This window comes from Podarcis muralis, chromosome 14 (genome assembly GCF_964188315.1).
Source record: "Podarcis muralis chromosome 14, rPodMur119.hap1.1, whole genome shotgun sequence".
In the NCBI taxonomy this organism is placed as follows: domain Eukaryota; kingdom Metazoa; phylum Chordata; class Lepidosauria; order Squamata; family Lacertidae; genus Podarcis; species Podarcis muralis.
Genome location: NC_135668.1, coordinates 53,110,344 through 53,134,199, shown reverse-complemented (window position 1 = coordinate 53,134,199; position 23,856 = coordinate 53,110,344). Strand labels below are relative to the sequence as shown.

Here is a 23,856-nt window from a genome sequence, read left to right as displayed (position 1 = left end):
TACATTTTAATTTTGCAGTTTGGGAAAATTCTATTTCTGTTGGTGAAACACACTGCCCTTCAGGCAAGTGTTATGACAAGAAGCACACTGAAGAATTTTGTGCTATTGTTAAAGGAACACCCAGATGCCAACTCTGATTCTGTCTAATGATGCAGAGTAAAAGCTTTCAATTTGCAAACCACAGGCTGTTTCCAAGTATACTGCAGACACATGATTTAGAATGACAAAAGAACAGACCAACTCTAAAACTGAGTCTTGCAAAGTAAAATGTTAGCAAGATGCGAAGGAAGGAGGAATTGACTTGGAGCTGTAAAAAGCCAGAGGCAGCAGATAAAGAAAGATTGGCTCAGATTAGCAGGCATTATATTTTAGGCTACTGTTCTTATGTCTTCAGAATGGTTTACATGGGACATCCAAACACCGATACAAATCCTTATTTCTGCAGTTTAAGAATGAGACATCTCAACACAAATGTACCCGGTGTAGCTTTTTAAAGCAAAATGTAGAATAGAAACCATTAAGATGAAGAAGCTGGGAAAATGAAGGAAAGAAGCAGAAAGATTCAGAAAAGGGCCACCAAAATGAAAAGGCGAGAGAGAGGTGATGTGAGAAAAATTACACATGGCATGGAGAAGTGCGTAAGAAAAATAATAATTATCCCTCTCTCCAACACTAGAACTCACAGACACCCAGAGAAGCTAAATGATGGAAGGTTCAGGACAGATAAAAGAATGTACTTCTTCATGCAGTGCTTAGTTAAGCCATGAAGTCCCTCCCACAGGGTGAGAGCCACCAACTTGGATGGCTTTAAAAGAGGATTAGACAAGTTCATGAAGGATAAGACTGTAAATGGCTGCTAGCCAAGATGGACATAGGAAGAGCCTATTATCCAGTTCTCGCAGTGGCCAAGCAAGAGAGCACTCTCCCCTCCTTGCATGTTGTGAGTGTCACAACCATCCCCAGAGATGCAGGGAATGTTGTTTCAGCAATGCACTGCAGTGTAACCATGGCTTATGTGCTGACTGAGATCTGTGGTATGAACAACATCAGCATGATGCCCTGGAACCTGGATACTGTTCAGGAATCACATGCCGAGGTAAAGGTTAAATGGAAACCTCGAAAGATTCCACCAATGGTGTCTTCCAAAAAAATTTACACATCACTTGGGAAGGCAGGCGAACTAATGCCAGTGTACTAGAAGAAGCAAAGTTCACCCGTGTCGAAGCAGTGATTCTTCAACATCAACTTCGTTGGACTGGTCATGTTGTGCGGATGCCTGATTATTGTCTTCCAAAGCAACTACTCTATTCTGAACTTAAAAATGAAAAGTGTAATGCTGGTGGTCAACAAAAGAGGTTTAAAGTCTCAAGGCAAATATATATATATATATATATATATATATATATATATATATATATATATAGTAGTATAAACACCAACAATTGGGAAACACTTGCCTGCAAGCACTCCAATTGGAGAACAGCCTTTACCAAAGGTGTCATGGGCTTTGAAGACACTCAAACTCAGGACGCAAGGGGAAAACGCGCTAAGAGGAAGGCATACTTGGCAAATCCACACCATGATCAACTCCTGCCCGGAAACCTATGACTCCACTGTGGAAGGACGTGTGGATCCAGAATTGGCCTCCACAATCACTTACGGACTCACTTTTAAAACTGTGTTTATGGAAGACAATCTTACTCAGCTACGGGAGATTGCCAAAGAAGAAGAAATGGAATGTCTGTACGCATCGTTCAAAAGGGACCAAACAACTGGAAGCAACCTCACTACCAGCGAATGGTCAGTATAAAGGAATAGTCTCAGGAATTCAGCATTTAATCTTAAAAGTACCATATAATATTATTTATAGAAATCTGTAGGTGGGAAGGAAGGAGCAGAGTTTGCCTGACAGGAGAATAAATGAGGAACGGCCAGTTGGAAATAAATAAATAAATCTAGGATACCACAGCAGAAACAAAGAGGGACATTGTTCAGAGCTAATGGAGAGGAGTATTTCTCCGAGGCACACTTAAAGACTTAAGGTGAGAAAACTCTAGAGTATTTCATTACTCAGACACATGAGTGATTGGAAGTATATTGTAAAAGGCAATTCATCCTGTACTACCCCCTTGTGGCCTATAATTTAACGCACACACACCCAGACAGCCTGTTTAGCATAGAAACTCATGAAACAGAATCTAAAAGCAGATTTCTCCACTGAGGATGAGATAAACTCCTGAGCGAGCTGGACTACAGATACAGAGGCGTGTCTGCAATTCCTGTTGTGGCTTTCTTTCTTCTGAACATTCACAAAGATCTCTACAATTTATTTATAGACTGCCACATATCTATTATGTAGTATCTCACAACAAGAAAGTCTGCCAGCTATTTCACCACTTCCTTTACTGCACTGCAAAAACAAACATATAAACAAAATGAAAATCTGAAGCAGCTCAAGAGTAAAAGAAGAGAAGTCATATTTCAGTCTTGCTGACTGTTTCACATCCTGGATTGATTTTTTTATTCCCCTAATGGGGCAAATTCTTAAATAATGCATACAGACAGATTAAGGATGAGGAAGGCCCAGGGGTGTATTGTTTTTTTTGTGGGGGGGGGGGGGGGGAAACAAACCTGTGGTATGATTAGGATTGCCTTTCTCCTCACAGAAGCTTTAAGATGTACAGTGGTACCTCAGGTTAAGAACTTAATTCATTCTGAAGGTCCGTTCTTAACCTGAGGTACCACTTTAGCTAATGGGGTTTCCCGCTGCTGCCGCGCCGCCACTGCACAATTTCTGTTCTTATCCTGAAGCAAAGTTCTTAACCAGAGGTACGACTTCTGGGTTAACAGAGTCTGTAACCTGAAGCATCTGTAACCCGAGGTACCACTGTATTCCATTTCACTTTTAATTTGAATACCACCTTTCTATATTATTACAGTGGTGCCCCGCAAGACGAATGCCTCGCAAGACGGAAAACCCGCTAGACGAAAGGGTTTTCCGTTTTTGAGTTGCTTCGCAAGACGATTTTCCCTATGGGCTTGCTTCGCAAGACGAAAACGTCTTACAAGTCTTGCGTTTTCCCCCGCTCCCCCCCTTTTTCTAAGCCGCTAAGCCGCTAATAGCCTTTTAGCAGCTAAGCCGCTAAGCCTTTAATAGCCGCTAAGCCACTAAACCGCTAATAGCGCTAATCCGCTAAGCCGCTAATAGGGTTGCTTCGCAAGACGAAAAAACCACTAGACGAAGAGAATCGCGGAATGGATTCTTTTCGTCTTGTGAGGCACCACTGTATAAGCAAGGCGGCTTACAAGCTGAAGAAACGACAAAGATCACACACCTTTCAACAATCTGATCCAATATGAAAAAGTCACAATAAAAACGTAACTTTGAAATGAACAGCTTATGTCAAATAAAGTAGTATTCAATAATACATTTGAATACAATAGTATGAGAGGCACAGAATTGAACAAGGCACAGATTTCTCCACCGTGGTGTCTCCACATAGAGAAAACTACACCTGTTGAATTATATGCACAACCCTAGAGTCTGGCAAGACTGGCCCGTACGGGCAGGGGTACCTTTACCTTTACCTTTTAGGTAGGCATTAGGGACGCAGGTAGTGCTGTGGTCTAAACCACTGAGCCTTGGGCTTGCCAACCGGAAGGTTGGAGGTTTAAATCCCTGTGACGGGGTGAGCTCCCGTTTCTCAGTCCCAGCTCCTGCCAACCTAGCAGTTCGAAAGCACATCAAAGTGCAAGTAGATAAATAGGTACCGCTCCGGTGGGAAGGTAAACGGCATTTCCGTGCACTGCTCTGGTTTCGCCAGAAGCAGCTTAGTCATGCTGGCCACATGGCCCAGAAAAACTGTCTGCGGACGAACGCCAGCTCCCTCGGTCAGGAAAACGAGATGAGCGCCACAACTCCAGAGTCGTTTGTGACTGGACTTAACTGTCGGGGGTCCCTTTACTTTTTAGGTAGGCATTAAAGGCACAGAGTCTTAATGGGGGAGGGGATATCTTGGTTTAGAAGGTAAATGTAAAGTAACGGCCTGTTTTATTTTCATTTTTTTTGTACATCAACTAACAAAGTTTAGCACACAAATACTGATAATATCCCTTGGTATGATGTCTCTCCTCCTCCTTGCATGAGAGGCTTCCTTCCCAAATATTAACACCCGGCACAACGTTTGAGTATTTCTTAGTCTCTAACCAGTTGCAGAATTCCAACATTCCAATTTAAAACTGGCTGATGGGAAAGACAACAGCAACCAGTTAGATGCCTTGGGAAGTTCACTAACGGGGCATGATGGAGGGTCCCTCTAGACTAGACACTAGTGGGTTTTTGTGAGTATATTCTATAAGGTGTCAGAGATGCAACAAAGAACATTAGTTGTGGATTTCTAAAGAACGTCATCTTCCTTCACTAGTTCTGAGGTATGAAAAGTGACAGGATTTCAGCAGGAAACTATGGGACATGCACAAGTTGGAAGCAAAGCTGTGTAGCCTCAAACATTTGCAGGTGTAGACAGTATTGAAAGCAGAATGTTGTAGAAGCACCACAATACCACCATGGGCACAAATAATCAGGAATGAATAATAAGAAAAATCTCTAGTGGGGTGCTAATTGTGGTGCCCCTATTGTTTATCATATACACCACAATCAGAGGTACATTGACTTTAAACCATGGACAGTAAATTGCATTTGTTATCCGTTGACAGACTTAGTTTCCATAAACTTGCCTAAAAGAAAGAAAGAAAGAAAGAAAGAAAGAAAGAAAGAAAGAAAGAAAGAGATTGAAAGAGAGAGAGAGAGACAGACAAATAATCATTCCCAAGGCCAGTGAGCTGAGGCACATTTTTATATTTTTAGATCCTGTACAATTGCAAATGTACTGATAGTGACATAAGCATCAAACCTTAATAAAGTGCTCAAGATGGAAATATTTCTATACAGCCAAGCAGGAAGATCATGCTTTTGAAAATAGCTTTCATCTAAATGCATTTCTTAGCCTTTCTCCCTTGCTCTCCCTTTGAAGAAAGCTAATAGCTTACACACTCTTAATTATCAACTCGGTGCATTTAAAGGCAACAGTAAATGCTCTCACCTTTGCCCTTGTTCTCTGAATAGAATGGAAGGCCAGCCTTGTTCATTGTCTGTATGCAATTTTTGTTCCTTCTTAGTGGAGAAACATCTATCCCCTCTTTTAACAGGCATCCTGTTACCACTTCCCTGTAGCAGAAAAGCCAACCTCTTGACTCCCCTGCAAGCCAGGCAGATCCATCAGCTCACTTGCTAACTACAGTGGCACCTTGGTTCTCAAACTTAATCCATTCCAGAAGTCCGTTCCAAAACCAAAGCGTTCCAAAACCAAGGGTCACTTTCCCATAGAAAGTAATGCAAAATGGATTAATCCGTTCCAGGCTTTTAAAAACAACCCCTAAAACAGCAATTTAACATGAATGTTACTATCTAACGAGACCATTGATCCATAAAATGAAAGCAATAAACAACGTACTGCAGTCACACAATCAATCAATCAATCAGTAGCTGAACTGGATTCCACACAGTCAGAAAAACAAAAGAAAAAAGCCACAAAAACGCAAAATAAATAGCAAAAACAGACAGACCTCAGCATAACACTCAAAACGGAAGCTTAACACTCAAAGCGGAGCACTTTCGCCTTCCAAAAAAAGTTTGCAAACCGGAATGCTTACTTCAGGGTTTGCAGTGTTTGAGTTCCAAGTTGTTCGAGTACCAAGGCGTCTGAGAACCAAGGTACCACTCTATACTTATTTGGTACATTTGCTCTAAGCCCTCACTCAGGAACGCACAGCCAACAGCCTATGAGATATCGCTCTTGTGAGTCTGATGCTGCAACAAAACAACATCATCTTTTCGAGGTGAATCACCAACTTCAATCTTGAACCTTTTCAAATTGTTTTTAGGAGACTCTCGTGGTCATACTCTAGCAGCTAAAAATCAGAGGTGATCATATTTTTAGTGCCTCAGAATTACTTAATTAAAATGGAAATCTTAAACCTCATCCACAAATATTTTGCATACCTGGCCTTCCACTATCCATTTGGAGACGGATGTTTTCCCATCATACCCAGGCCGGAACTGAAGGGTGGCAGAGCGGGGGCTGATATTGGAAATGACCAAATTGGATGGTGCACCAGGAAGCTCTATATATGGCAACACACCAAATAGAAAGAGAGGGAGAAAAAGAAGACAGAGTCAGGGGATAAATACACAGCTCAACATTTCAACATCTTGAACAGCTGCAATAATAATAAATAAATAAATAAATAAATAAATAAATAAATAAATAATTTTACTATTTATGCCCCACCCATCTGGCTATTATTTTCCAGTGGCATATCTGAACATCAGAAGTGACCCACTGGATTGCAAAAGAGCCAACCTGGTCCAACATCCTGTTTCTCTCTCTGGCCTTCAAAGGAACGACAAAGAGGATATGAAGGCGAAATTCCTTCCCCCATTGTTACTCTCCGAGAATTGATAGTAACAGGACTATTGACTCTGAATCAGGACATTGTCTGGAAGTTTTGAAGATGAACCATTCTCTGCTATGGGTATCAAGAGTATCTTTATATCTTAGAGAACTCTATGTGCATTCAAAGCTTGGATAACACCTCAAAGCAAGTGACTCCTTGGTAGAAATGGGATTGCCAGTGAAACAAAATAATCATGATAAATGCATAATGATGCAATTCTGGTCATTGTATATGGATAGCAAGGCACTAAAAGTGGTTTGAGTGCCTCCTCATCTCACCTGCCACTCAACTCCCCACATGGGCTCCCATTCATGAGAAGTAGGAGAGGGGAGGAGTAGCTCAGCTCTGACTATTTTCTTCTCCTCAGCCCCGGCAGCTTGCTAGAGTCCAGATTCTAAGTCTCTGCTTCCCATCTCGTGTAAGGCATTCATGAAGGTGTAGATGCAATGGCACAGAGTTAAGGGCACTACATTAATGCAGGGACTTGATTCCTTTAACTACTCATTTCACCATTAGCCTTGAAAAGGCCCCAGTATAACCTCCCACCCAAATCTTTCCTGAATCATGTTCTATGACAACCACGCACCAGACCATTGCAAATATGAAAGATATACCAACGTAAATATATCTCCTGCATTTCCATTTTTCATTTTATTTCTGTAAGTAGCCCTTGTGATCCTTTGGCATTAAAAAAAAAAAATAGAAGAAGAGTTAATTATACCCATCACACACCAATATTTCTGGGGCTGTTCCGATTTCTGTTTTTACCAACCTGGAGGAACACCAGACGAAATGGTTGATGAAGTGACCATGCCGGTCCCCTTTGACGTCTCTGCCGCTACCTCTATCGTGTAAGTGGTGAGAGATGACAAGCCTGTAATTTTGTACTCAAGGGTTGTGTTAGCAAGAGTGCGAGCAAGACGCGATTCATTCCTGCTGTACACCTCCCAGGAGATTTGGTAGCCTGGAAAGGGGAAAGAAAAAAAGGACAAAGAAATCAAGCAGCTGTTATCAGAGGCGCCTTCCACGCCTGTTCCCTGTGCAGTCTTAAAAATCTGTTCAAAGAACAGCTCAGTGACTTAGCCAAGGAGCCAGTGTTGATACTCTCCTTAAACAGAAAAGCACTTTTCTATGTAGCAATGTTTGCTCATTAAGCTGGTGTCAACTGCAGCAAAGCAAAGGGTCCTGCCCCCCTGGGCTGAAGGAGCTTCACCTGCCCATTCTGCTGCCCATGGGGCTTCAGAGAGTGACATGCCGACAGAGCCCTCAGCTGTGTTTGCAACCCAAGGGCAACTCAGTGGCAGCTCAGTTCTTGCTTCTTCAACATCCGCCTCAAGCATCAGGAAAGTTTATTTCTGGATCATTTTATTTCTCTGCTCCTCCCACAAGTAGCTAGTCCCACATGCGTAACCAACAGTTTCACATGTGTTTGTCCCCAACATCCAGGTTTGAGGGTTATTTCTTGCAGCACATAACCAGATTATAAGTATAGTACAGGTATAAACAAATGTCAGGGACACACACCCCAGTGTGGTGTAGTGGTTAAGAGCGGTAGTCTCGTAATCTGGGGAACCGGGTTCGCGTCTCCGCTCCTCCACATGCAGCTGCTGGGTGACCTTGGGCCAGTCACACTTCTCTGAAGTCTCTCAGCCCCACTCACCCCACAGAGTGTTTGTTGTGGGGGAGGAAGGGAAAGGAGAATGTTAGCCGCTTTGAGACTCCTTAAAAGAGAGTGAAAGGCGGGATATCAAATCCAAACTCTTCTTCTTCTTCTTCTTCTTCTCCCTCTCTGTCCCTGGCTTATGGTGGCATCTTCAGTTGCTGACAGGAGTCTATGCTTAAAGCTCCGTGTCCAAGTGGTTGTTTTTTTTTTTTTATCTCAGTGCTTTCCCCAGAAACTTGTGTTTTACTGAACAAAAGACAACCAGTTTTTCTGCAGATTGCTGTTTGCTCCAATTCAGCAGTAAAACATGGGTTTTCTTAGGGAAAGCACTGGGATGAAAAAAATCCCAAATGCTTAGATACTGAGCTTTAAAGCCCAGACCTTTACAGTGGAACCTCGGTTCTCGAACATCTCCATTGACAAATGATTTGGAACCTGAACGCCGAAAACCCAGAAGTAATTGCTTCTGTTTTTGAACGCGCTTCGGAAGTTGAAAGGCTTCCGCTGCGTGTTTTTCCTTTTTTTCAATGGATTTTGCTGACCACCCATTTATCTTCAGATTTCGAACGTTTTGGAAGTCGAACAGTCTTTTGCAATGGGTTACGTTTGAAAACCAAGGTTCCACTGTACCTGGAAAGCACTGCATGAAAGGAAGTCCAGATGAGCCCAGGGCCATGTTGCATGTTTTGACAGAGCAGCATAAATCTTATACAGTGGTACCTCTGGTTACGTACTTAATTCATTCTGGAGGTCCGTTCTTAACATGAAACTGTTCTTAACTTGAGGTACCACTTTAGCTAATGGGGCCTCCTGCTGCTGCCGTGCTGCTGCTGCACAATTTCTGTTCTTGTCCTGAAGCAAAGTTCTTAACCCGAGGTACTATTTCTGGGTTAGCGGAGTCTGTAACCTGAAGTGGCCATAACCTGAAGTGTCTGTAACCCGAGGTACCACTGTACTGCGTCAGACCATTGATCTATCTAGCTCAGTATTGTCTGCAATGACAGACAGCGGCTCTCCGGGATTTCAGGCAGGATTCTCTCCCAGCCTTACCGGGAGAGGCCAGCAGGGACTGAGCCTTGGACCTTCTCATGCATAGCAGATGTTCTCCCACTTTGTTTTAAGCAAGCCACTATTACCCTTATTAACTGCAAACCAGGCAACCAACAAACACATCTCTCTTTTCTTTCCTGCCTTTTTATTTCTTTGTATTTGAGGATTTCGAGGAAAGAAGCTGTTTACTCATCTAGATTCTCTATACCTTCAGGGAGTCCATCCAGCACTAGATCTGGTTTGTAGAAGCTTGTAAGAGTTTGAGATCAATCACTTAATGGTGGTGACATTATTGGTACTAATATTTTAAAAACACTTCAACAAACTAGAGGAAACAAACTAGAGGAAAAACTTCTGTGCATCTTTACACAAGTGATATCTTGTACTAGGCAAAAGCTACTGTCACCGATGAGACGTTATGGAAAACGTTACAAATGAGATGCTACACAACCCAGAAGAATATGCTGAGAATTTTAAAACAATATGTGGGGGGATCTCCACAGCTGCCCTTGCATACACTTTTTTAAGCAGGGTGGATCATTATCTTGCCTTTTCAAACCTTGTACAGGAAAGCCATTGTCCTTATCTGTGCAGCACCTGACCCTCCAACCTCACTTTTCTATTGTAGAGTTGCTTGTTAAGCCATTCACTCCTTTGCTCTTTCATTTCTGCTTGCCTTCGGTGAACTTTCCAGACTGTCTATAACCCAATTTTCTCAATTTTGCTTCTGATTTTGCTTGTTCTCCTCTCTCCCTCCTCTGAACCCCTGGTGACAACTTTATTAACTCTGGAGCACATTTGTGAACCTTTCTTGTGACAGCCGAGAGAGAGCTGGTTGGAAAAGTTTGCTTGATTGCAACTTCCCTGGTGATTAGGATCAGGGCAGGAAGGTACAGGACACTCTTGAAGGGATGTGAATAGGATGTGATTCAAGCCCACTAGCGTAAGAGAGGACAGCTCTCCAGCAACTAGCTTGGTCATGAAACAACCACATTGGCCCTTCCAGACTTGCTGAATGACAGACTTGGATAGGATAGTATTTTCAAGGATAAATAATGATGATTTTGACATGATACACCATCATCTACTATCTTTTATCTGAAAACGGTCTCAGAGGTAGAGACATAAAATATATAAAGGAATAACTCAAGTGATTTGTAATAGTAAAAGTGTCTTTCAGGAAGGTCAAAAAGGTTGCTGCATGTTTACCAATGCAAATCTACAGAATAAAAGGATGTCTTATCTGTTTTGTATCACATAATTGCTGGATTTCGTATGGCACACTCAATTTTTGCATGAACCTTTACTGCCACGTGACCACAAAAATCTATGTGAGGGCAAGATATTTTGTTTTGCACTCTTATCCTTACGAAAGTTATCTTCAAAGGCATCGCTTGCCCATCTGATGAGCTCTGCAGCAGTTGAAGTGCCAAAGCTTTATCCGGTCACCCTGCCACAATGGTTGTGTGAACTGGCCCTGAGCAGGCAAAGAACCCCACCAGCAACACACCAAATGTTCTGCTTCTGAAAAGGAGCCCAGCCAAACCAGATAAAAACAAAACACATGGAGCCCAACCTTGCTAGGAAGGAACTGAACTTGCAGAAGAAACTATGAAGTCCAAAGGAAGAGGCAGATGGAAGGAAGCTTTTCTAACTTTTAAAAGGCAGAAACTGCGCAAGATGAGTAGCATCCTAGAAGAACTGAAGAGGCAGAGGCAATTGGGTTTTATCTGACTCCAGTTTCAGGCAGGAGAAGAAGCATTCCTTGTTCTCTGGCATTAGCCCCTTCTCCATAAGCTGCAGCCTAACTGAAACTAATGACCAGAAGAGTTTCAGAAATAATTTTCTGTTGATCTGGAGTAAATTCTGTATGAGAGAGCAGTACATCCAATCACAAACTGTCCGTCTGCATCCAGGCCCTCATAAATCAGAGTTTGCTGAGGGAGAGAGGAAGATACTGAAATTTACAATGAGAGCAACGGGCAATTTACCAAAGCTGGCTTGCTCCCTCCTAATGCCCTCTGCGCTTTCCTCTCATTCCGCACACTAGAATTAAAAACCAAGTCACAGCAAATGACATCCATGCACCGAAGTGATGAAGTGGGAGCCTCCTAAGCACTCTTAGGTTTCTAAGCAGCATTGGATAAGCCACTGAACCATTCAAGGGAAATGAATGATTTCGCCACCTCCCATCTCCCTGCCTTAAATGCAATGTTCACCGTAACAGGGGGACTTTTTCTTCCTTACAAACCTTGCCTGACATGTCTCTAGGCCTACATTTCCTCATAAATAAAAGGGATCTTCACTTTCCTCCCCCTTTCCTAAAATAATTTGATTCAGGTATAGAAGAAACTGCCACCTTACTAAGCCAGCTTCAAAGCTTCCATAGGACCTGCTTGCATCCCCGTTGGCTAGGGCCATCTTGTTTCATCTTGTGCTCTGCTTTTTGTTTTCTAGCAACCACATGGACTAGCCCTGATTTTCTCCAGGAGGAAATGTTTCATAACACACCCACAATGACATGGGGCAGAATCCATGATGAAATCATTACTGGTGTGTTACATATACTTTTGACACTAAAACCCACAAATAACCACATTTAACAGTCTAAAACACAACCAAAAATGCAACATTTAATAAGTCTACATGGCAGAGGGGAATGAATAAAGCAATCCACCAATCAGCATTTCACCTCACCCCTCTCAAAAGTTTGGGCAAAGAGATGGGTCTTTAATTGTCATCAAATTCTCAATAAAGTTTGGGCATAACACACCTCTGAGAGGAGGTCATACCATAAGTTGGCTGGTGCATGAGCTCAGCACATGGGTATGATTTCATTGCCCAGTTGCCACATTTTGGGTTGAAAGCTTCCAGCAATTGTTGGGATCACTTTCAAGCAGGCAGGCAGGCAAGCAGATTTTATTGTTTTTTGTGACCATATAACTTCCATAGAAGGAAGTATTCAAGTCAAAAAACACCAAAACACATTTTTAAAAACAACAACATTAAAATACATTTTGGCCTGGCCTGGCAGCCCTGTGGTCAGCATCGTCTTCACCTTAGTTTTCAAAGGCCTGTCTGAACAGGAAGGTCTTAGCCTGGCAGATGAAGGATAACAAGGAGGGCACAAGTCTGGCCTCTCTTGGGAGAGAATTCCACAGTATGAGGGTAGCCACAGAAAAGGCCCTGCCTCTCATGTGCCACCACCAACTGGGCCTCTGGTGTTGCTAGGACTGGGAGAAGGTGCTCATTCAAGGATCTTAACAGCCAGGCAGGTCCATATGGGAGAGACGATCTTTCAGGTAGTGGGGTCCAAGGCATACATATAGACCCAATTAAATCACATGCATGTGAGAAATACACACAACACAGAAGGTTATTAAAACTCTATAAAGCTTTTTGTCCAATACCCACGCTGTCTCTGCCTAAACATGTGGGATCTGCTGCTGTGTGGATAATGAAGCAATGGGTGTCTTTGCATTCCAAAGGTCACAAGTTTCATGTGCATAAATAGCAAAGAAGCATGGCCCAGTGAAACCTCTGCCACTGACAGCAAAGGAAAACACATTCTTTTGGAGCACATCATACATGAAATACATAAATGGATTTTTTGGTCAACAGGGAACTAACATTTTCCAGACCCAGAGGGCCAATATGAAGATTAAGATTTTAATGGATTGTGATGTCCTTGTTATAAATTCAACTCTAAAAAGTCTTGGCAACTGGAAACAGTGGCTCTCCAACCTCATTGAGTTGCAGAGAAACAGAAACTACTGTGTGCATGTTATAGGGGTGGAGAGACATGAGATTTTACAAGCTCAAATGGATGTGGGGAGCTAAATTGCCCCACAGACAACTTTTCTAGAGGCCATGACTGTGAGCTGGTTGTAACTGCCCAATGACCTCTCAATACACACCTTTGCTGACTCTTCAAGCTTTAAATAGTAGTAGCGGCAAGCTTGAATTCTCCGCCAGAAGCTCTCGATAAAAGCTGGCCATATTGATCACTGCAGTGCAATGAGTTTCTTTCTTTTTCTCCTATTCCCCTCCCCATCTTTTCGTAAGTGGCTGCTTGCTGATACTTGCCTGTAATGATGCCATTTTTCTCTACAGGTTCTTGCCAGCTGACCTTGAGCGAAGTGTCCAGAATCTCGGTGAAACTCAGGTGCCCCACAGCTCCTGGCTCTGGCAATCAGAAAAAGAAATCTGTTATAACAGGAGAGGCTCTGTTCACTTCAGATCTGATTTAGCCAAAGAGAGAAAACAGGCACCTAGGCCAGGGCTACTACCAACAGAGAGTGCTGTCAGAGCAATCAGTGTGCTAAGGACCATTCTAATTATCATCTGCATGAAAGATTTTACCCCATCCTCTTTTCACAGAGCTAAGGAGAGTGGCAGGAAGAGATTTAGCCACACTGGTTCAAAGTCTCTTCATTTAATATAATCAGATCAGGCTGAATCCTGAAAAGCAGCCTCATGTGCTGTTGCCCCTTGTGGAAACAGACCATCTTGTTGGAGGGTGTGTGTGTGTGTCTGGTGTTGGGCTCACATCACCACATGTGGCAGACCTGTGAAAAGGTGGCCACATTCTGAGAGGAAGTGTTAAAAGAAATTAGAGGCATAACTGCACAAAATATAATCAAAGGGCATAGCCGCCTTTACTTAATCATTACCTAGTGGTCAATATGAATCTGCATTTTAAGCATCTTATTGGCCAGCTTTTATTAGCAGCCAGGGCAGTAATAGCTAGATATTGGAATTTTTAGAGGCTGTGCATTGACCACATGGACTAAAGAAGTCTGGCAATTAACATGGATAGGAAAAAAACCTGACTACTAAGCTAAAAACAGCAAGGGGAACAAAATGAAAAGACCACATTTTTCATGGATTATCATGCTTTTATTATGTACAGTACAAAAGAAGAGGGCACAGGACCTCATCCACATTACAGACTTTCTTTGGTTGCTGTGCTTGCACACAACTGGAACTGCCACACAACTGGAATACGACAGCTTAAGGGACATAAGTGTGAATGTAAAAAGCTCTGATATAATTCAATCCCATGCCTTTGGACAGGATGGGTTTTGTTGTTTTGTAAGAAAATAAATTTCCTGTCATATTTCTCACTGGGTTGTTATTTCACCTTCATAACAAAGTCTTTAAAATAAGGAAATCCAACCACCTTTCCCCCATGTCTTTTGCAGGTGCTGAATAAATGTCTGCAGTGTCACATAACATTTGAGCAGGGACTTTGCAATAGTGAAGGGCACATGGAGGTCAAGGATATCCACCCACTGCTTAGAAAAGCCCATTCCCAAAAAGCACTTTCAAAATACCACTCACAGGGCAAGGATCTTCAGCACATGCGTGTAACTGGGCGGAACTTCTAAAGGAAGCTTTACAGCTTAAGCTCAACAGCACTTAAAACAGTATTCTCTGGTGGGCAATGAAAACAGTGTAAAATAGAACTAGCATCCAAAAAAATGTGCTGTCTTAGTTCAATCTTGATCTTCAATGAAGGCACAGAGACTGATTTGTGGGACTGCTAGCTCTCCTCACTTCCACAGATTTATTGAGAAGAGAGAGGCTTCTGCTCACTTTGCATTCACCATGCTTCTAATACTTGGATCCTTGCCAGACTGGGCTGTCTTCCTGCTCTGCTGACATCAGTTGGCAATTCACATTCTGTTTCCTCTTCACTTTTGCACAGGCTCTGATTCCTCTCCAGCTATGGAGAAGAAAGATAGCTGAGAGGCTAGTGCTAGCCAATTTCCAATTCTACACCTGCAATTCAGGGGACACTGTTGAAACTTCATTCTTCAGCCTCCAGTAATCAAAGTATTGCACAAAGAGAGCTTCTGGTCCAAGACATATCTAGGATTCTCTACTAATGGATGCACTATGACCCAACTCTGGCCATAGGACTTTTGAATCAGTAAGCCAGAGTGGCTCAGAACACACTCATTTGGTCCTAAGAAAACTTCTACATCAGGCTGGCTTGCTGGTCTTAACAACTAGGGAATTTTATTCATGCTGTGCCTTGTTGCCTGTAACTACTACCAGCAGGGGAGCTTATCTGTTGATTGACTCCTCTTCAGGAACATACGAGGTTTCTCTCTATCTTGGAGAAAAACAGGGGGAGTGAGACCATGCTGATTCTCATGGTTTTCAGTACCATTATCCACAGTATTCTCCTGAATAACTGTCTGGGATGGAAAGTGGGGACACCAACTTATGGTTGTTGCATTCCTGTGTTGACAGCCAAGTCTTGGACATGGTGCTGAATGACTACTGCTGGGGTTCCTGATGTTTATGCCATTGGTTCCCAGAGGGCTATATTCTGTCTTTCTGCTACTCAACAGATCCATGCAACTTCTAAGCGAGGGCATCCAGAGATCTGGAGTGAGGTGTCATTAATATATGGATGGCATCCAGCTCTGTTTCTTATTATCATCAAATCCAGATGAAGAAGTCAAGTCAGTCAAATTTATTTGCGAAAAACCACTGGTCATTACAAAAATGCAGACATAATTGAGCTGAGATATATATCAAAGAATAAGTGATTCACCCATACATTAGACTCCATTTGGCATGATAATTTTTGTCTGATCCATTGCATGGTAGAGCAAACACAGAAGCATTATATACTACCAACCAAATAATATAGTCTTTAGGGAAATCACACTTCTGAAACTGGTATTTGCTTTGGGAGGAGAAGCACTGGAGGATTTTCCTCAAATGCATAGAGAAAACTCTGCCCCCCCCCATTCATACACTCTAGCAACATGACAAAAATTACACTGTTAATATTTACACTTTTCACTTCATAGCAGAAGGAGCTTTACAGGCATCTCAGTCATGTCAATATCCAGTACTTTTCTATCAGTGGCCTGAGCACTGGTGCTTTTCTTGCTTCCTGTTGTTCTACAGCAAAGGACTCAGCTGGGTCCCCTGCAACTGCTAGGTGGAAATTGCTATTCTCTTCTTCTTCTTCTGGAAGCAAACATAGCCCAGATTCTCCTGCAGTGAGTGACAAGAAGAGCTTCCCTTTCACCACTGCGTGGAGCTGACTGTGAGCTACAAAGCCTTTCCTATCCAAAATGGACAGGATGATGAACTCAGGAGCTTTAATGCACCATAGTCTACCTTGAAGGAAGAAGCAGTCAAGCACAGAGAACTACAGGTAGGCAGAATAAGTGGGTTAGAATGATCCTGGGTGTGTGTATTTGTGCGTGTAAGTGAGAGAGAATGGAGAAACAAAGCAGTGAAGAGTGTGCATCTAGCCCAGTCCTATCTACTTGTCTGACTGGCAGCAGTGAAATGATGAAAGTGCATAACAATTATGCATGGCACAGGGAACATGAAAAGAAAAAAAGGCTTTTCTCTCTCTCTCATAACACTAGAACTTGTGGACATCCAATGAAGCTGAAGGCTGGAGAAGTCGAGACAGATAAAAGATGCCGGTTTCCTCCAGGCATCTGGCTGGCCACTTTGAGAACAAGATGCTGGACCAGATGGGCCATTGGCCTGGTCCAAAAGGCCTTCCTTGTGCTCTTATATTCAGTTCTTGCAAGAACACAAGAAACTGCCTATATGTCCGTCTAGCCCACTATTCTCTGTTCAGATTGGCCGTGGGTCTCCAGTAGCTCACATAAAAGCCATTCATATCACTAGCCAGCAGGTTGGGTTTTTTAATAGCTTAGTAACTGGACCTGTGATCTCCACTATGCTAAGCAAGTGCTCTGTCCTTCAACTAAAGTCCCCTTTGTTGCCAAAATCACAAGCAGAAATATTTCCCAGTTCTAATTCTAATTGCCAAGGAAACCGGGGAGTTTCTACATGTGAACTATGAAATCTCCTGCAGAACTATGGTCCTTTCTTATGTGCCATGGTAGGAAAGGAGGTAAGGAGCAGGCAAAAGAAGAAGAGGGGGAGACAGAACAACTGGCCTAGAGCCATGTTAGATGTACACACTTAGCAACCACCAGATCAGTTGTGCTGGTTTAATGTATGTCAACAGAATTTTTGAAGCCTAAAAATCAGATTATTTCTGAAGTAATTCAAGCAACAGTTCTGTCTTCGCTTTGCAATTCCGAATTTAAGTAAACACATTTGTAGTTAAGCAGCTTTGCAGATATCCAGTGGTTAGCCTGCAATCTGCTAGCATGCAAAAGTTCTGATGGCAGAAAATCTGTTCTTTGAACATAGAAGTATCTTTCCCAAGAAGTCTCTCCCATGGCCAATTTGTCAGCATTTGGAATCAGACTTCTTTAGCACTGAAGCTGTCTATATGATTCGTCTTTGTAGGAAGAGTGGCGAACAGATGGTTATTCTCGAGGCATTGGGAAAGGAAATAACCACATCAAGAAGCTGTTTGTATCTCCTGCATTGTCTGGGTTTGTCTCTACAGCAGCAGGGGTGAGATTTCAGATGGGAAGCGGGGAATTGAAGTGAAGAGTACTTGTGCTGAACACCAAAGAAAATGTTTCTTCTCTCTGCAGGCTTTGATAAATTAGGCCAGGGAAAATGACAAAATAATAATAATAATAATTCTAATACACATCATTGCAAATTTGACATGCTATGCATGCCTTTTTCCCTTGTTTATTTTTAAATAAGATTTGTAAGTTGCCAAGATGTTCTGAATGGAGCTTTGTTGGGAACAGAACTGTGCTGTCTCATGATTAAATTTTGAATCTGGTGCTGAGTATCTCAGGGCCAGCTGTGTTGAACTGGGACAGCCAAGTACATACAAAATTGCCATAGCTATAGGGAGCCTCAGGTTCCAAATCCTCCTACAACAGTAGCTGTGAGGCAGAGGAAACAGATCCATTCCCTGGTCCTTCCCATTTGAATCTACTGGTACTGAAACCCACACCTCATGTCCTGAGCTCCAAGGAGACACTTCTGCCATCAGACTCTGATGACTGGACCACAGACCCCCTGTAAGTTCAGAAAAACCCGAGGAACTTTTGCTCAAAATGCCCCTGCAGCTTGAAACCCATCTGCTTAGAGTAAGCAAAAAACCCCAAACCCCCAGACCATTGACTGTGTCCAGGGATGCAGCACTCATTATGTAGGTTTTCCATCCCAGTTACCTGAGCAGAGACTCTAAAAACCTGCCCACTGCTCTAAGACACAGTTGAGGCAACTAGAATTTTCTGTCTGCTAACCATGGTCCTGAGCCAGCACCTTGGTCTTTGTCCATGGTCCTGATCTTGCTTTGCTTTCCCTCAACTTCCAGTCTGTTCTAGAAACCCAGGCTTAGTGTCTCTATCTTGCTCTGCCGATACCTTCCCTTGTGGTGGGGGATATCATAAGAGATTGAGACAAAAGCATGCATGCACATAGAAGGATGACTTGGGAGCAATAAAATTTTACCTGTGGCCCAGCCAGCAATCATGCTTTTATAAGCATGATTGGGCACAATTTAGAGGGAGCTTCTCCAGCACAAGCTCTGTTGGAGGGAATGAGAACCAAGAGCAACTTGTCCTGCACAGCCTCCATTAAGCAAAGCATAATCCTAGCAAGATGGAGACAGTTGAGAGCTGGTGCACATTTGGTGAAATGGCATTCCTTCTGGTGGCGGTGCGTTTTCAAAAGCATCACGCCTACAGATTTGGGAGTCCCTTTTGCCCACATAAAACTGCTCAATAAATCTTCCTCAGAGGTCCCCCTCTTCTTCCTCCCACACCCTGGCCTTCAAAGTCTTATGATGGGTGGAAACAGGGCATAGAATCATTTGGGTTATAGTACGCTGGCTCAGGAAGGCTCTCCCCACAGAGCCTCAGTCTCAGTCAAGCTGAATGTCTTGTCGGCAGAAGGTAAATAAAACTTTCTATTTACCCTCACTTTACAGATCTTCCTTTCATAATTTTAAATTCTGTTTCTTCCTAGTGGATATACTGATGCTTTGCTCCTGTTTCTATTGTTGTTTTACTTGTTTTTTGTGCCTGAAAAACACATTGCAAGCTGCTCGAGGTGTTCCTTTGGGAACTGACAGGTGGGGAACTATACTCCCAAGTGGGTGGATTAACATGAATTCATTGGAGTTTGCACAAGGGGGTATCTGCAAATTATGCACACTGTGACTGCAAATCTTGTGTGTGCTGGCAGTGGACAGCATGGTTCTACCTGCCAATACATCCCCCAGTTTCTCTAAAACAAAACATATAAAATAATATGTACCCCTAGAAGAGTTGACTGCATTCCACTCTCTCAGGAGGTTTCCACTGGCAAAAGCTGCAAGGTTACAGTGCTATCACGGAATCATAGAACTGTAGATGCTCAGAAGCCTTGTACATGTTAATCACATGTTTTCTATCTCCAAACCTGATGGTGTACCATGGAGACACACAGTGGACAAGCACAAACTCTTCTGTCCCACAAAGTGTGAAGTGACTCTGATTTAATAATTAATTAACAAACATTACTTGAATAATAGTTTGCTCTTCAGGGGAAATTTAAGGAAGATAACTAGTTATTATGGTTGTTCTGGTATTATTATTAATTTATACAAATAAAATTATCTACCCAGAAATTAAAGTAAGTCTGTGTTTTCACTGGGAGCTGTTCCATATTGGAAGGGTATTCAGTGCCATAGCTATAAAGCCCTTCCAGCACGGAACAGCTCCCAGTGAAAATACACATTTTCAGTCTGCGGTGGTTCTTTGAATTGCTTAGTAAGTTTGATGAATGGTTTCAACCTAATTAGGAAGTTACGGTTATTTGCTCATCAGCCAGCCAGGGATCATGTGGAAAAGCTGTTCATTGACATTGGTCACTCTTTACTTACTGTCTTCATGAGTCTTGAGCAGCTGTGGCGAGCTCCGTGGCCCATCCCCTGGGGTGGTGAAGCAGAGGACTGAGGTGTAGTAAGCAGTAAATTTCTTCAGGTTGGTTATGTAGCCGCTGTGCACTCCATGAAAGTCCGGGGTAATGGTGACGGCAGTCACAGTTTCTGGCGCATCAACTGGCCAAGCCAGGAGCTGGAAATGGGAACATTGATTAAGAAAGCATGAAATCACAGCAGGGATGGTTCCCACTCACAGTCCAATACATGGGACCGCCAGGACCTCATTAGTTCACTTGTAAGAGCACAACATTACTATTAACACAATTGTTGCCAATTGGCTGGATGTACAAATTTAACCGTGTTGCTGTGCTTGATGAAAGCCTTGTGAATTACTTCCAGCTATAAACAGAGAATTTTAAAACTGTGCTGCTAAAATCTGATTCTTTAAAAAAGAGGCAAACACAAGTGCTTTAAGCTAAACTTAAGGAGTTACATAACCCCGACAGAGAACCTCCTCCTGCTTCCAGGAATGAATAATCAAAGGGACGTGAAAATAATCAGCCAGTTGCTAGAGAACAGAAGGGCTAGGAAAAGGGAGGCATACCACTTGCCCAAATGCACCAGATTCAAAAGAAGCTTGCAAGGAGCCACAATCATGCCAGGAAGATGAGGGCCAGGCCCACCAACCCTAGGAGACACTGAAGGTCTAGGGTTGAAAAGGGGCAGGGTTTTGGTGGGTGTCATGCTCAAGAACACTGAATTCATCTTTCACTATTCCCCTCAGTAGACCTAAGGCTCCAGCCTCTGCTCCCTCTCTTCCATTTGACTTACAGAAACTGCTCCAGGTCTGGGTTCAGAGCCCTGCCAGGATGCTGTCATAACCCTGTCACAGCACCTGTGCAAATTGCTCAACGCACAACACAGGACCTTAAAACAAACCCTTCTGGACAGGGGAGGGGGTGGTGCTCCCCTGTTCAAGAGCCAGGGAGAGCAGCCTGAGCCAAACACTGACTGCAGCATTATGTGGGGCTGGAAGGCATCAAGGAAGGAACTGCCAGGCCTGTTCCTAAGTAACCACAGAGACAGGGATGTCCTTAGCAATTAGCCATCTCAGATGAAGGATGCTGGCAGTCCCTGTGTTCATTCTGCCTGAGCCCCTCCTGAGTTGGCACCTTGGGAGTGGAGATGCTTGATTGCTACTGCCTTGGGCTGTCTGTCTTGCCTGGATATTTACCCTCAAGGTAGCATAAAGCGAAAGGCCCTTGAGTAAGCAAGCAGAGTCAGCCAGGCCAGGGCACACACTCCAGCAGGCATCGTACTTGCACTGCTTATGTGACCCATGCCACTGCCATTGCATCGCATCACTGCCTGATCAAACAGGCAACAGTGGAGCACTGAACAAGGGGAGACAAGACGTAGGGTGCTGCTCTAGATGTGTCATGCAGCCAGCCCTGCACTCCCCAAACTAGACTGCTGCCCCCCAGTGCAATGGAGTCCCATTGCCACTGTTGGTGCAACATCCAGCAATCAATCTGCTCAGCTCCTGCAAGCGCAATGGAGAAGAAGTCACCTTATTCTTCACCTTTGGTAGCAAATTGTCTCAGGCTGACTCTGCCCAGAGAGAAAGCCAGCAGAGAGTCTTAATCGTATTTCTTTGAGAGTGTGTCTTGGCACACTTGGTAGGATCCTTGATACTTGAACGGAAGTCAAACAGCAAGCATGATCCAACTCACTGAAAGGCTTATTAGACCTTGCTCCCCTGATCACCTTTTATAGCACAACACTATTCAACTGCTCAATGCTGTTAATTGCTGTTAATTTGTGCTAATTGTCCCCAAGAGCAGTTAACAGAGCCTAAAGGGGACTGCTTGATGCATGGACACATTTGTTTCACTGGCTCCTGGCAATCGCAGAAGGAAGTTCCCCCCTGCCAGTAGTTTTTTATGTAGGTTGACCAGGGACAAAGATTTTCACAGAAATAAAAAAAAAACCAATGGTTCCCAATCCTGTATTCTGACACTGGGACAAAATTTGGGCAGGACCACACAAGGGCAAGGCCCAAAATTTAACCCACCCTTCAGTCTGCAGTTTTACAAATCAGCCAGCCAACTCAATGTTTCTCCTGTACCTCCAAAGACCTCTCATGGCAAGATTTAAGATGATTTAAGATGACCCTACAAATGAACCTCCAAGCCATGATCCCCACTACAGTAACAATCTTACATGGGTCCCTTCTTCAGTCTCCAGTGAGTAGCTGGAAGTGGAGAAACATTAAGAAGGACCTCGTTTCCCTTGCTTTTAAAATAAACAAAAACTCTGGATTCCCCCCTTCATTTCTCTGCCACCTTAAGTGAAGAAAATGCAAGAATCTTCCCCAGGATTGAGGAAATTCAAACTTACTCTGAAAAGGAGGAGGAGGAGGAGGAGGAGGAGGAGGAGGAGGAGGGAGCTGTTATGCATTGCAAGCATTGTGTATCTGCTTGTGGAAGAGCATGGATGCCATGCTCAGCTGCACCTAACCAGCAAGCTGATGAAAATCACAGATGTGCCCAAGCTCTAGGCAACCGGAACTTAGCAGCACAAGAGAAAGCAAGTTGTTCCTCCTTTTGCTCCTCTTCCCCCCAGCCCTGTGCATGGATCTGTCACATCATGTTCAGAAGACTCACTGAGATTCAAGTGAGTGTCAAATGAAAATAAACCATTACATAATGACAAACACAGAGCCTCACTTCTCCTTTTTTGAATCCTAACTATGAAAGAAAATGGAAATGTCCAAATGTTAGTGACTGTGTTTTTACTCTCCCTCATTTCCAAAGAATTTAGCACCGCACAGTTCCATTAATCGAAGCCAAGTGCATTTGCCACATAAAAGATGCAATGGGTGGAACCAGCTTGGCAAGCAGACACTCAAAAAATTGACTACTGGTAATGTATAAATCATTACACAAATTATGCAGTACAAGTAAATGTGATGGAAATGTCCTCCCCAAACTATCCATATTACAGTTAAAGAAGCTATAAGAGAAATATGAACTGTGCAGCTGTTTACGTCTCAAGGAACTAAAGAAAAGGAAAGGAAAGAGAAAGTTGACAGTTGAAAGCACAGAGATCACTTCTTCTTGACAAGTGCGAATTAGCCTGTGAATCACTTCATGGGTTTTTTTTCCAAAGGAAACTGCATTTTAAAAGCAAATTGGGCATAAAAACAAGTTTGGGTAACAGTCAGATGAAAATGCTGGATTCACATGTTTAGGAAAGAAAGAAAGAAATCAAAACTCACAATGGAAAAGTCTCAATTCTCAGGACTTTTACTCAGGTGCACACCCCTTGGCATCTAGAGGATAAATGTTGCAGCTATGGATTTAGATACTATAGTAGTGAGTATCTAGATTTTCCAAGCCCCTTACACACACCTGAAACAACTCTGAATGGTGGAAGCACAACTTTAATAGTCAGCCATGTTCATTTTCGTTTTATGGATGCAGAACCAACCCTGGGGGCTCATGGCCCAACCCAGATGCTTCAGTCATTGCTCCACTATCTCTACCAGCCATCTAAAACATTCCATGCACGTGGCACAATCTTTCCCTTCTGGGAAAAGGGAGGAATATTGTGCAAATTTGGGTGGCTATTTGTACAGGCTTCGTGGAGTTAACGTAGAGGAATACGTGGTGAATGGAGTGGGTGAGATCTGCACCATTTCTCCACCATTGCAGAAATGTTTGAATCATGGTGAGGACTTGCCAAGATGGTCACTTATTTATTTGTTACAAATTATTTCCATCCCACCATTCAATCCTGAGACTCCCCCAAGGCAGGGTAGAATGAAACA

General features: G+C 43.1%; 1 protein-coding gene across 6 annotated transcripts in view; it reads right to left on the bottom strand.

Moving 5' to 3' along the window:
* SDK1 (sidekick cell adhesion molecule 1) overlaps positions 1 to 23,856 on the bottom strand; it is a 588,002-nt gene that overhangs the window by 141,587 nt on the left and 422,559 nt on the right. For all 6 annotated transcript variants that reach the window (XM_077918733.1, XM_028706986.2, XM_077918736.1 and 3 more), the window contains exons 20-23: positions 20,025 to 20,217; positions 13,316 to 13,414; positions 7,289 to 7,480; positions 6,062 to 6,183 (exon numbers count right to left, since the gene is read on the bottom strand). In XM_077918733.1, the coding sequence (XP_077774859.1) occupies positions 6,062 to 6,183; positions 7,289 to 7,480; positions 13,316 to 13,414; positions 20,025 to 20,217 (606 nt within the window). The remainder of the gene's footprint in view (positions 1 to 6,061; positions 6,184 to 7,288; positions 7,481 to 13,315; positions 13,415 to 20,024; positions 20,218 to 23,856) is intronic.